This window comes from Pongo abelii, chromosome 20 (assembly GCF_028885655.2).
Source record: "Pongo abelii isolate AG06213 chromosome 20, NHGRI_mPonAbe1-v2.0_pri, whole genome shotgun sequence".
In the NCBI taxonomy this organism is placed as follows: Eukaryota; Metazoa; Chordata; class Mammalia; order Primates; family Hominidae; genus Pongo; species Pongo abelii.
This window is the reverse complement of record NC_072005.2, coordinates 54,270,687-54,282,790: the sequence shown is the minus strand read 5'-3', so window position 1 is coordinate 54,282,790 and position 12,104 is coordinate 54,270,687. Positions and strand designations below refer to the sequence as shown.

Below are 12,104 nucleotides of genomic sequence, written 5' to 3'. Positions count from 1 at the left end.
ATGGTCTCGATCTCCTGAACTTGTGGTCTGCCCATCTCGGCCTCCCAAAGTGCTGGGATTACAGGCGTGAGCCACTGCGCCAGGCCCCAACGTTTTATATTTAGTTGTTTGCTTAATATTTGTGCCCTTCACCAGAGTGTCAGCTTCTTGAAGGCAGGAACTTCATGTGTCTGGGTCACTGCCAAACCCCTCAGGCCCAGAACAGGCCCTGGCACATAATAAGTGCTTAGGCCAGGTACAGTGGCTCACGCCTGTAATCCCAGCACTTTGGGAGGCAGGTGGATCACCTGAGATCAGGAGTTTGAGACCAGCCTGACTAACATGGTGAAACCCCTTCTCTACTAAATAAAAAAAATTAGCCAGGCGTGGTGGTGGCCACCTGTAATCTCAGCTACTCAGGAGGCTGAGGCAGGAGAATCACTTGAACCTGGGAGGCGGAGGTTGCAGTGAGCCGCGATTGCACCATTGCACTCCAGCCTGGGCAACAAGAGTGACAACTCCATCTCAAAAAAAATTTTTTTAGGCTGGGCGCGGTGACTCATGCCTGTAATCCCAATACTTTGGGAGGTCAAGGTGGGTGGATCACCTAAGGTGAGGAGTTTTGAGACTAGCCTGGCCAACATGGAGAAAACCCGTGTCTACCAAAAATACAAAAAAAATTAGCTGGGTGTTGTGGCGGGCACCTGCAATCCCAGCTACTCGGGAGGCTGAGGCAGGAGAATCGCTTGAACCTGGGAGGCAGAGGTTGCAGTGAGCCGAGATCACGCCATTGCACTCCAGCCTGGGCAACAGAGCAAGACTCCGTCTTAAAAAAAAAAAAAATTTTAAAAAGTGCTTAGTTAATATTTATTGAATAAAACTTGGGATGTATCATATCTTGCAGTTGAGTTAGGACAGAAAAATAAGTAGAGTGTTGCCTCCTTTGTCTGAGACTGAGTTTCCTTATCAGTTAAGTTAAAGGGCTTATTTGAAATTCTCTGTTATGTGCTGAGATGGAAATGGTGTTAGAAGTTATAGGATGCGGCCGGACGTGGTGGCTCACGCCTGTAATCCCAGCACATTGGGAGGCCAAGTGGATCACGAGGTCAGGAGATGGAGACCATCCTGGCTAACACGGTGAAACCCCATCTCTACTAAAAATACAAAAAATTAGCCGGGCGTAGTGGTGGGCGCCTGTAGTTCCAGCTACTCGGGAGGCTGAGGCAGGAGAATGGCGTGAGCCCGGGAGGCAGAGCTTGCAGTGAGCTGAGATCGCGCCACTGCACTCCAGCCTGGGCGACAGAGCGAGACTCTGTCTCAAAAAAAAAAAAAAAAAAGGAAGTTATAGGATGCAGCATAGATAGGCAGGGTATTGGTGCTGTTATTCTCTTTTTTTTACCCCCTTTTATGCTCCTCTAGGTCATTTTTCCACCCCAAGAAAGAGGGTAAAGTGAAGAAGCCTGAGAAGGAGGCATCCAACAGCAGCAGAGAGACGGAGCCGCCTCCAAAGTATGTCACAGGGCCGGGATGTGGTGAATTCTTTCCTTTAGCAGAGTCAGGATTGTCTTGGTTGCAAGTGTTCAAAGCTAATGCAAAATGTCTTGGGGCCCAAAAAACTTTTTCAGCCAGGCGGCCGGAAGTCCAAGAGCAAGAGCAGCTGCAGGCACAACTGGATCCAGGGCCTCGGAGTTGTCTGTAGGTCTCTGTTTCTGCAGGTCTTGGCCTCGTTCTAGAAGCAGACATTCTCCATGATGCAGAGAAGCTGGCCACTGGCCACGTCTTTATGCTGTCTCATCTAAGTAGAAGACAACAGGACTCTTTTTTTTTGAAATGGAGTCTCACTCTCGCCCAGGCTGGAGTGTAATGGCATGATCTCAGCCCACTGCACTCCAGCTTAGGCGACAGAGCAAGACTCCATCTCAAAAAAAAAAAAAAAAAAAAGGAAGGCGTACCAATAGATGCTGGAGACCAATGGCAGCCTTAGGCAGGGACTCCACTTGCTCCTCAGCATCACCCATCACAGGGCAGGCACTCTGGAGGCTTCCAGAGATGTGTGATGGGTGGGTGAGTGGATGAGTGGGCGGGTGGATTAATGCATTGATGGATGAAATGATGAGATTCGCTGAGGAGACAACTAGAAAATGTTCATTGGATGCTTGAAAGGAAGGGGAGGAAACAGCAAAGAAACCAGAGTGTTTGCGGGCAGTGCCCCCACTCTGCCTGCTGTAGTCGCCCCTTTACACCCCCATTTCCCCACCTTCCAGGGCGGCACTGAAGGAGTGGAATGGAGTGGTGTCCGAGAGTGACTCTCCAGTGAAGAGGCCAGGGAGGAAGGCGGCCCAGGTCCTGGGCAGCGAAGGGGAAGAGGAGGATGAAGCCCTTAGCCCTGCTAAAGGCCAGGTAGGTCCCCATCACCCTGCCCATTTTTACCAGAAGAAACTAATTCCCATTAGCCTCTGGAACAGAGTGCAGCAGCTGTTCAGGAGAATTCTGGAGAAATTGCCCGGGAGAGGTGGATGCGTTTCCTGGTTGTGTCAGGTGCGGACACGACCTGGTCCTAATTGCCCCTGCCCTAGGACCTCGGGTGGTCTCCTTCACCACGTTAGGTCTTGGGTGCCTCACCTGTAACATGCAGCTCCTGGTAACGCCTTCCTCATAGGGTAGCTGGGAAGATGAAATGAGTCGATTTACATACAGATCTGAGAATAATGCCTGATGTAAAACAAGGGCTCAAGGCCCAGCACAATGGCTTACGTCTGTAATCCCAGCACGTTGGGAGGCCAACGTGGGAGGATCACTTGAGGCTAGGAGTTCGAGACCAGGCTGGGCAACATAGCGAGACCCCATCTCTACAAAAAAATGTTTTAAAAATTAGCCAGGTGTGGTGGCGCATGCCTGTGGTGCCATCTCCTTGGGAGGCTGAGGTAGGAGGATCGCTTGAGCCCAGGAGTTCAAGGCTGCAGTGAACTATGATTGTACCACTGCACTCCAGCCGGGGTGACAGAGCAAGACCTTGCTTCAAAAAAAAAAAGCAAAAAAATAAGGGTTCAAAAGTATATCTAGCCTCTCCTGCGGTCAGAGGGCTTTTTAACTTCTCCAAATACATTGGATCACCCTCTTCCCCTGTTTAAGTCACTTAATGCTTGTTCATTGCTTTGTGGATGATGTCCAAAGTGTGGTGCTGCTTATTCTGTCAATGGTGAGGTCAGGTCCTGTGACTCCCTGCCCAAACCCCCTGGTATTACCACCACAGGCCAAAGCCAGACCTTGTGGAAACCTACCAGGCCCCTTCTGCTCCTCCGCTCTTCCACCTGCCCATCACATCTGCAGCCGCATCTACATCTCTTCCTCGGCTTGCTCCATCCTGGCTTCCCACACCCACCAGGGGCACTTCCACCTCTGGGCCACTGCCTCTTTTCCCAGCCTAAAACTCTCTTTCCCAGATACACACCTGGCTCAGTCCCCTGCTTTCTTCCACGCTTTGCTCAGATATCACTTCCTCAGCGAAACTTTCCTCACCACCTATGTTAGCTTCCCATTTGCTGCCATGACAATTGACCACAAACGCAGTGGCTTAAAACAATGTCAGTTTATCGTCTTACAGTTTGGGAGTCGTGAGTCTGAAATGGGTTGCACTGGGCTAAAATCAAGGTGTCAGCAGGTCTGCGTTCATTTCTGGGGGCTCTAGGGGAGAATCCAGGAATTGCCTTTTCCAGCTGCTAGAGATCCCGTTTTCTCCATTTTCAAAGCAAGTGGCTGGGGGCAGTGGCTCACGCCTGTAATCCCAGCACTTTGGGAGGCCGAGGCGGGCGGATCATGAGGTCAGGAGATCGAGACCATCCTGGCTACCATGGTGAAACCCCGTCTCTATCAAAAATACAAAAAATTAGCCGGGTGTGGTGGCGGGCGCCTGTAGTCCCAGCTACTCGGGAGGCTGAGGCAGGAGAATGGCGTGAACCTGGGAGGCGGAGTTTGCAGTGAGCCAAGATCGTGCCACTGCACTCCAGCCTGGGTGACAGAGCAAGACTCTGTCTCAAAAAATAAATAAATAAATAAGCAAGTGGCATTGCCTCCTTCTGTGCCTTTCTTCTGTGGCCACATCTCACCCTGACTTTCCTCTCCTGCCACCCTCTTCCACTTTGAAGGCCCCTTTGACTATATCAGGCCCACCTGGATAGTCCAGGCTAATCCCACTATCGGAAGGTCAGCTGATTAGCAACCTCAATTACCCTTTGCCATGTAACCTAACATATTCCCAGGTTCCAGGTATTAGAATAGAGATCTCTTTTGGAGCTTGGACTTTACCCTGAGGCTTCTGGGGAGCTAGGAGGAGCTTTGGGCAGAAGAGAGGCAGAGCTCATTTAGTCCTGGGCAGTGTTTAAAATATTCTTCTGGCCAGGCACGATGGCTCACGCCTATAATCCCAGCACTTTGGGAGGCTGAGGTGGGTGGATCACGAGGTCAGGAGTTCGAGAGCAGCCTGGCCAACATAGTGAAACCCCGTCTCTACTAAAAATACAAAAGTTAGCCGGGCATGGTGGCACGGGCCTGTAGTCCCAGCTACTTGGGAGGCTGAGGCAGGAGAATTGCTTGAACCTGGGAGATGGAGGTTGTGGTGAGCCGAGATTGTGCCATTGCACTCCAGCCTGAACAACAGGGCGAATCTCCATCTCAAAAAAGAAAAAAAAAAAAAATATCTGAGACCTGTATCTCCATCAGGGTCTCAATGGGAGACAGAAACCATACCAGTGATTTGAACGGAGGGAGTTTAAAGGATGGTCACTAGGTATGCAGTTGTTAAATAGGTAACTGAAGGGATAAAAAGAGAACTAACTCTAAGGCATCATGGAGGTAGCAACTGTGGGGTGCAGTGACTATCCCTGTGGCTTTTGAGCTGAAATTCACACCTCTGTGGCGGGACTGCTGGCAGGTCTCTGAGCTTAGAGAAGGTGCCCCGAGAGCCTGCGACTCTGATCTTTCAGGAAGGGAGCACTGGGTGGGAGACGCCAGGGTCTCTGATCAGGTACCAAGTGGCAAGCCCCCTGAGCGTTAGAAAAAACTGTCAGTGGGATCCAGCAGCTGCCCCCGGCAAGCCGGCTGTGCCTCCAATCATGCAGTACCCTCTGCTTCCCTCCACTGGCACTGCCTGATGCCGAGGTGGCGCCAGAGCAAGGAGATTTGTGGGGTCCCAGTCCTGGCATCACGAGGGAGACTGGACAGTGACAGGTTTGGAGCTGAAAGAAAATCACTTAATAACTGGCACAGGGCCCCGTAAGAAGATAAGTGAGTGGTTGAAACTGAGACACGGTAGCAGTGGATTAGGCAAAACGCAAACTTATTTTTCTCTCTCCTGAGTGCGGAGTCCGGGATTCATGTGACTGTCTTACAGGGTCAGAGGCCCAGGCTTCCTCTGTGCTGTCGTTTGCTCTCTGTAGATGCCCTTGTCCCTGTGAACATCCATATTCTGCCAACAGGAAGAGGCGGGCACCCCACTCAACATTAAGTGGGTGTTATTTGAACCAGCAAATGCATGTTAGTCCATTTTGCGTTGCTATAAAGGAATACTTGAGACCAGTTAATTTATAAAGAAAAGAGGTTTATTTTGGCCCATGGTCCTGCAGGCTGTACAAGAAGCATAGTGCCGGCATCTGCTTCTGGTGGCCTCAGGATGCTTCCAGTCATGGTAGAAGGTGAAAGAGGAGCAGGCGTGTCACATGGCAAGAGAGGAATTTTAAACAACCAGCTCTCATGTGAACCAGTAGAGGAAGAACTCGGTTCCTAACACAAGGAGGGTACAAGCCATTCATGAGGGATCTGCCCGCGTGACCCAAATGCCTCCCGCCAGATCATACCTCCAGCATTGGAGACCAAATTGCAACATGCGATCTGGAGGGAACAAATATCCAAACTGTATGGAGAGAAGGCCGGGCACGGGGGCTCACGCCTGTATTCTCAGTGCTCTGGAGGCCAAGGCGGGAGGATCGCTTGAGCTCAGGAGTTTGAGACCAGCCTGGCCAACGTGGTGAAGCCCCATCTCTATAAAAAAAATACAAAAATTAGCTGGGCGTGGTGGCGGGTGCCTATTATCCCAGCTGCTCAGGAGGCTGAGGCAGGAGAATTGCTTGAACCTGGGAGGCAGAGGTTGCAGTGAGCTGAGATCACGCCACTGCACTCCAGCCTGGGCGACAGAATGATACCCTGTCTCAATAAATAAATAAATAAACATAAAACTATACGAAGAGGTGTATATCATTTCCCCTGACATCCCATTGTGTAGAGCTGGCCAACATAGTGAAACCCCGTCTTTACTAAAAATACAAAAATTAGCCAGGCATGGTAGTGCAGGCCTGTAGTCCCAGCTACTCGGGAGGCTGAGGCAGGAGAATCGAAGATTCTGTTACTGCAGAAAACAGAAGAGCTATGGGGGTCCTTGATGGGACCATGAAGAGGCCAGCTCTGAGTTAGGGCTGAGACCATAGGGTCAGAAAGGAGGGTAGACACAGAGAGAGGTTTCAGTCCCCTCTACTCTCAACTTTTGGGAAATGGAGTCCCTCCTTCCCCCGCTCGCTCCAGAATTGTTCTTTCCTCTTGCAGAAGCCTGCCCCAGACTGCTCACAGGTCTCCCCGCCCTGTCCTGCCACATCTCCTGAAAACAACGCTTCCCTCTCTGACACCCCTCCCATGGACAGTTCCCCATCAGGGATCCCGAAGCGTCGCACAGGTGAGAACACACGGGCCCCTGCCCCTTCAGTCGCCTGCCTTTGTTTTTTTTTTCTTTTCTTTTCTTTTTTTTTTTTGAGACGTAGTCTTGCTCTGTTGCCCAGGCTGGAGTGCAGTGGCACGATCTCGGCTCACTGCAACCTCCGCCTCCCGGGTTTAAGCGATTCTCCTGCCTCAGCCTCCTGAGTAGCTGGGACTACAGGAGCATGCCACCATGCCTGGCTAAATTTTGTATTTTTAGTAGAGATGGGGTTTCACTATGTTGGCCAGGCTGGTCTCGAACTCCTGACCTTGTGATCCGCCTGCCTCAGCCTCCCAAAGTGCTGGGATTACAGGCGTGAGCCACCACACCCGGCCAGTCGCCTGCCTTTCTCCCTGCTTGGATTCCCATCCAAGATAGTCATCCTTGTGACAGCTCTGGTCTTAGGGTTGTGGTTAACAGCACAGGTCCACCATCCACTGGCTGTATGACCTGGGACAAATGACTGACCTTCTCTGAGCTTAGGTTGCTTTATCTGTAGAGCACCTACCGCACAGAAATATCTGAGTTAGGAGATAACGCGCGTACGCTGCTCAGAACTGGGCCCAGCCCTCAGTCGGGGCTCAGTCATTGTGGGTCATTGTGATTGCAGTTATCCACTGAGATGGAGGCCTCACAGCTCATATGGGAACACAAGTATGGGGCCATGGCTCAAGGGAGACATCCAGAAGAGAGGCTAACCAAGCTGAGCCCTTTAGGACAAAGAAGAGGCAACAAGCAAAGGAAGAGGGGAGCATGCTAGGCAAGGGGAACATAGAAATTGAGAAGGCCTGGGAGCCGCTGAGGGCCTGGTGTGCTGGCGTGTAGAGCACAGGATTGGGGACGATGAGCAACTAGGTGAGAAGGTCCTGGAAAGCCAGCCTGGGGAACAGCGTCTTTGACCTAAGAGGGACTGGTAATGTTTGCTGTGGGGGAAGAACAGGACAAGAGACCCACACGTAACGTGGGGCAGCGTGAGTCCTTGCTGTCCAATCCGGCCTACTGAGCCCTTTAGCGTGGTGAGTGTGACAGAGGACCTGAATCTTTCATGTTAGATCCTTTCAGTTGAATTTGCATTTGAAAGCTAATATGTGATTCAGTGAGTAAAGACTTTGCACTTTTTCCACGTCATTTTGGAACAGCTTTGGTATGTGAATAGCTGTACATTTTATGAAACCTACACAGATCATGTTTCCGATGAAAATCTGGTGTCCAACTTGAGATGTGCAGTGAGTTCATTGGATTTTGAAGACGTAGCATGAAAAAAGAATGTTGGAATCATACTATTTTAGGTGTATTGAGCAAGATAGAGTCTTCAAACCAAGTTCAACCTGGTTTTTTCCCCCTTTTTATTAACGTGGCTGCAAGAAAGTTTAAGGTTACATACGTAGCTTGCCAGATCTTTCCATCGGATGATGCTGGGTGACGCAGGGTACTCTGGGAGCTCAGAAGTCAAGCAGCCCAGGGGAGGTGATGGCTGAGCCGAGTCTTAGACGATGGGTTGGGGTTGGCCATGTTGAGAAAGGACAGAGGCACGCGTTTCAAACAAGAAAGGCGCGTGCAGAGGCCTCAAGGTGGGAACAGCACGGGATGTTTGGGGCCTCTCATCCACTTCCTTGTTTCTGGAGAATCGGATGCGATCTGGGGAGCAGGGAGAGTTTGAGGATAGCACGTGGTGAGAGGTGAGCTGGAGAGGAGAGTGGGGGCTAGATCTCAAAAGGTCTTGCGCACCCAGCTAAGGAGCCTGGGCTTCGTGCTGTGGGTCCTGGGAGCCATGGAAGGGCTGTGAGCTGGGGAGGCAGGTTCATCCCTGAATGAAAGGTGGCCATAAGGAAGTCATAGTGTGGCTGAGGGCATGCTGGGAGCTCCAGGTGGACGCTGAGGTTGGCCTTGGGGGTGTGTCAGGGGATCTTGTTCAGAGGGAGCGACATTGAGCTATGTCCCAAACCTCACATGCTGAGGCTTGGAGGGGTGAAACCACTTGGTATGTCTGGAAACACCCCAGTTTAGCAGTGATATAAAAGAAGGTGGAGTATGTGGTGTGGGAAGGGTTAGAAGGTCAGATGGAGATTAGGTAGGATCGGGGTAGACATCAAAAGACTTTATCCTGGATAAAGCAGAGAATGTGGAGTCATGGAAGGGTTTTGAGCAGGGAGAGACAGTGCCAGCCATGCTGATAGAAGGTCCCTCTGGGGCCATGTGAAGGAGCCACTGGGGGCCGGGAGACTGGGGACTAGGTGGCACAATGGCCAACATGAGATATAACAGTGAAGATACTTTGTGTGAGCTCTTCATCATGAGCTCACTTGAGTTTGAGGCTTTTAGAGAAGCAGGTTCTGAAGCTCTGAAACAGGGATTCAAGTGCAAGTGATTTGTTTAGGAGGTGCAGGGAACAGAGGGTGATTCAGGGCAGGGGAGCAGCCAACACAGGATGTGCTGTTGGGTCTGCTACACGCTGGGCAGCTGGAGCTTAGTTTTGTGGGATTCTCTGGGGAATGGTGTAAATGCTCCAGAGTGACCCCCGAGATGTGAGGCAGCTAGGGTATTTATCCACCAACTCCTGCCGATCATGGGGTGAGGGCCTCTCCTGGGGCTAGTTTATTCCCTGCCACTTCCAGATTTCTGAGGTTCCGGGGAAGCTGTCTGGAACACGTGGAGGCAGTTAAGATCTGAGGGGAGCAGTGAGGAGCTCAGGGGACCTGCTGGAATCGGTACTATGCCGATTACCTTACATCATTGTTTACTCGTGGGGATTATTTCCATTCTGCAGTCGTGAGAGAGCAAAGCACAGAAAAATTAAGTAACCTGCCCAAGGTCACACAGCCTGGAAGCAGCAGGGATTGAAGGGTGCGGCCTGCACTGGGGCAGTGGCTGTGTGCAGGCAGAGAAGGGGAGAGAGCCCAGAGCCTTCCAGGGGCTACATCAGTGGGTGTGAGCTATCCGGGATGGGAGCACATGAGCCAGCGAGGTCAGCCACACCAAGCCCTTTGCCTCCCCAGCTCGGAAGCAGCTCCCGAAACGGACCATTCAGGAAGTCCTGGAAGAGCAGAGTGAGGACGAGGACAGAGACGCCAAGAGGAAGAAGGAGGAGAAAGGTGAGCCCCCAGGAGGAGGGGTGTGTGTGTGTGCGTGCGTGCGTGCGTGCGTGTGTGCGTGCGTGCGTGCGTGCATTCGTGCATGCGTGCGTGTGTGTTGGGGGATCCACAAGGGCAGGGGCCTGAGAGCTCAGGATGTTTAGACCCTGCCGATTTGATGCCTGTGTCAACCCCAGGAATTCCACCTACCAATATGGGAACTTTTGTTCTGAAAACATTGTGGGATATATTTGTTTGGACATCTTAATTTAGTAATAATTCAGGCACAGTTTCCCATTTTTATTTGCTGTTTTTATATTTATTTAATGGAAACTATTTTTCCTCTAAATGATTTCCTTTTCCTTGTAAATTTTACCATAAAGTTGAGGTTCCTAAACATTCTTAGTTCACAGCACCCTTGATGTCTTAGTAATTTTTTTATGATGCCCCTAGGCCAATACCTTGTCAGTTCTATTGATTAAGTAGTTATGTCCAAACAACTATTAGATACTATACATACATTGGAAAAAAAGTAGTATTTGTACTTTTTTTTTTTTTTTTGAGACAGTGTCTCACTCTGTCACTCAGGCTAGAGTGCAGTGGCACAGTCTGGGCTCACTGCAGTCTCCACCTCCCAGGCTCAAGCGATTCTCCCACCTCAGCTTCCTGAGTAGCTGGGATTACAGACACACACCACCACGCCCAGCTAATTTTTGTATTTTTAGTAGAGACGGGGTTTCACTATGTTGACCAAGCTGGTCTGGAACTCCTGAGCTCACATGATCCGCCCACCTCGGCCTCACAAAGCCCTGGGATTACAGGCGTGAGCCACCGCGCCCAGCCTGTATTTTGTTCTTAAATAACCATAATTACTTGTGGGAAATGCCTTGGATACTCTGTAACATCTTAAACAGTGGAATCCAATTGAAAACTGCCACCATCATTTCCTGTTCTATGTTGATTTTTGTACAGTACTTGATTTTTATAGCAGCAACCTATGAAAACCCAGCTTTGCAGAGATGCAATGTCATTGCAAGGAATGTGATTTAATACTGAAAACTGAAATACCTCGAACTAGTAGTTCACACAGTGGCCAGCAGGTGTCGCTGGGTTTCCTTTGAAAAATCTAAAATCTCTTGCAGTACCCAGGGAGTTCCCTGCATGTGGTGAACCCACCGAAAACAACCATAAAGATCTGATCCGTTGATCCTCTGGGGCCTGCATGAGATTACACCAATTGCAGCCTTTAACGTTGTCGGGTTTTTTGTTTCCGCAAACAAATAAAAGGTCCATTTTCCCAGGGCAGATTTAAATTTGGTTAAGATCTGATTTCTTGGCCAGGTGCAGTGGCTCACGCCTGTACTCCCAGCAGTTTGGGAGGCCGAAGCGGGTGGGTCACTTGAGGTTGGGAGTTGGAGACCAGCCTGGCCAACATGGTGAAACCCCATCCCTACCAAAATTATAAAAATTAGCTGGGTGTGGTGGCGCGCGCCTGTAGTCCCAGCTACTCAGGACGCTGAGGCACGAGAATCCCTTGAAACTGGGAGGTGGAGGTTGTAGTGAGCCGAGATCGTGCCACTGCACTCTAGCCTGGGTGACAGAGGGAGACTGTGTCTCAAAAAAAAAAAAAAAAAAAAAGATTTGATGTCTTATTGACAATTTTTAGTACAAATTTTACTGTAAACTACACTTTTAGCCACTGTCAGTGTCCAGTGAGGGGCAGTGGGGGTGGCCTCTTTCTACTAAGGCAGATTTTTCCCAAGTTGGTTTTTGCAGTTTTTATTGTGACCCTAGAGGTAAGTTTTTTTAACTTTAAAGATTTTTATTTTTGTCTATAACAGGCTGTCATTTGCATTTTTAACCCTTTCAGATTCTATTTTGGGGTGAATAACACTAAAGGAATCATTTGTAAGGAAAGACACACCATTTATGTCTCAGCTACATAGGCAAATGGGGGCTGGACCCCCTCAAGGTCGCTGCCTTGCTTGGGGTTGACAAGGAGCAGGGTCTTACATGGCCCGCTGCTTTACAGGCACATTGGATTGGTACAAGATAGAACTGTAATCCCAGCACTTTGGGAGGCCAAGGCGGGAGGATCACCTGAGGTCAGTAGTTCAAGACCAGCCTGGCCAACATGGTAAAATCCCATCTCTACTAAAAATACAAAAAAATAGCTGGATGTGGTGGCAGGCGCCTGTAATCCCAGCTACTCGGGAGGCTGAGGCAGGAGAATCACTTGAACCCAGGAGGCGGAGGTTGCAGTGGGCCAAGATCGCACCATTGCACTCCAGCCTGGGCGGTAAGAACGAAAC

The 12,104-nt window shown here is 50.3% G+C and overlaps 1 protein-coding gene across 3 annotated transcripts in view; it reads left to right on the top strand.

Moving 5' to 3' along the window:
- The window catches only part of LIG1 (DNA ligase 1), a 54,195-nt gene that overhangs the window by 5,990 nt on the left and 36,101 nt on the right, over positions 1-12,104 (top strand). For all 3 annotated transcript variants that reach the window (XM_024236522.3, XM_024236521.3, XM_024236520.3), the window contains exons 3-6: positions 1,399-1,488; positions 2,244-2,379; positions 6,574-6,700; positions 9,718-9,813. In XM_024236522.3, the coding sequence (XP_024092290.3) occupies positions 1,399-1,488; positions 2,244-2,379; positions 6,574-6,700; positions 9,718-9,813 (449 nt within the window). The remainder of the gene's footprint in view (positions 1-1,398; positions 1,489-2,243; positions 2,380-6,573; positions 6,701-9,717; positions 9,814-12,104) is intronic.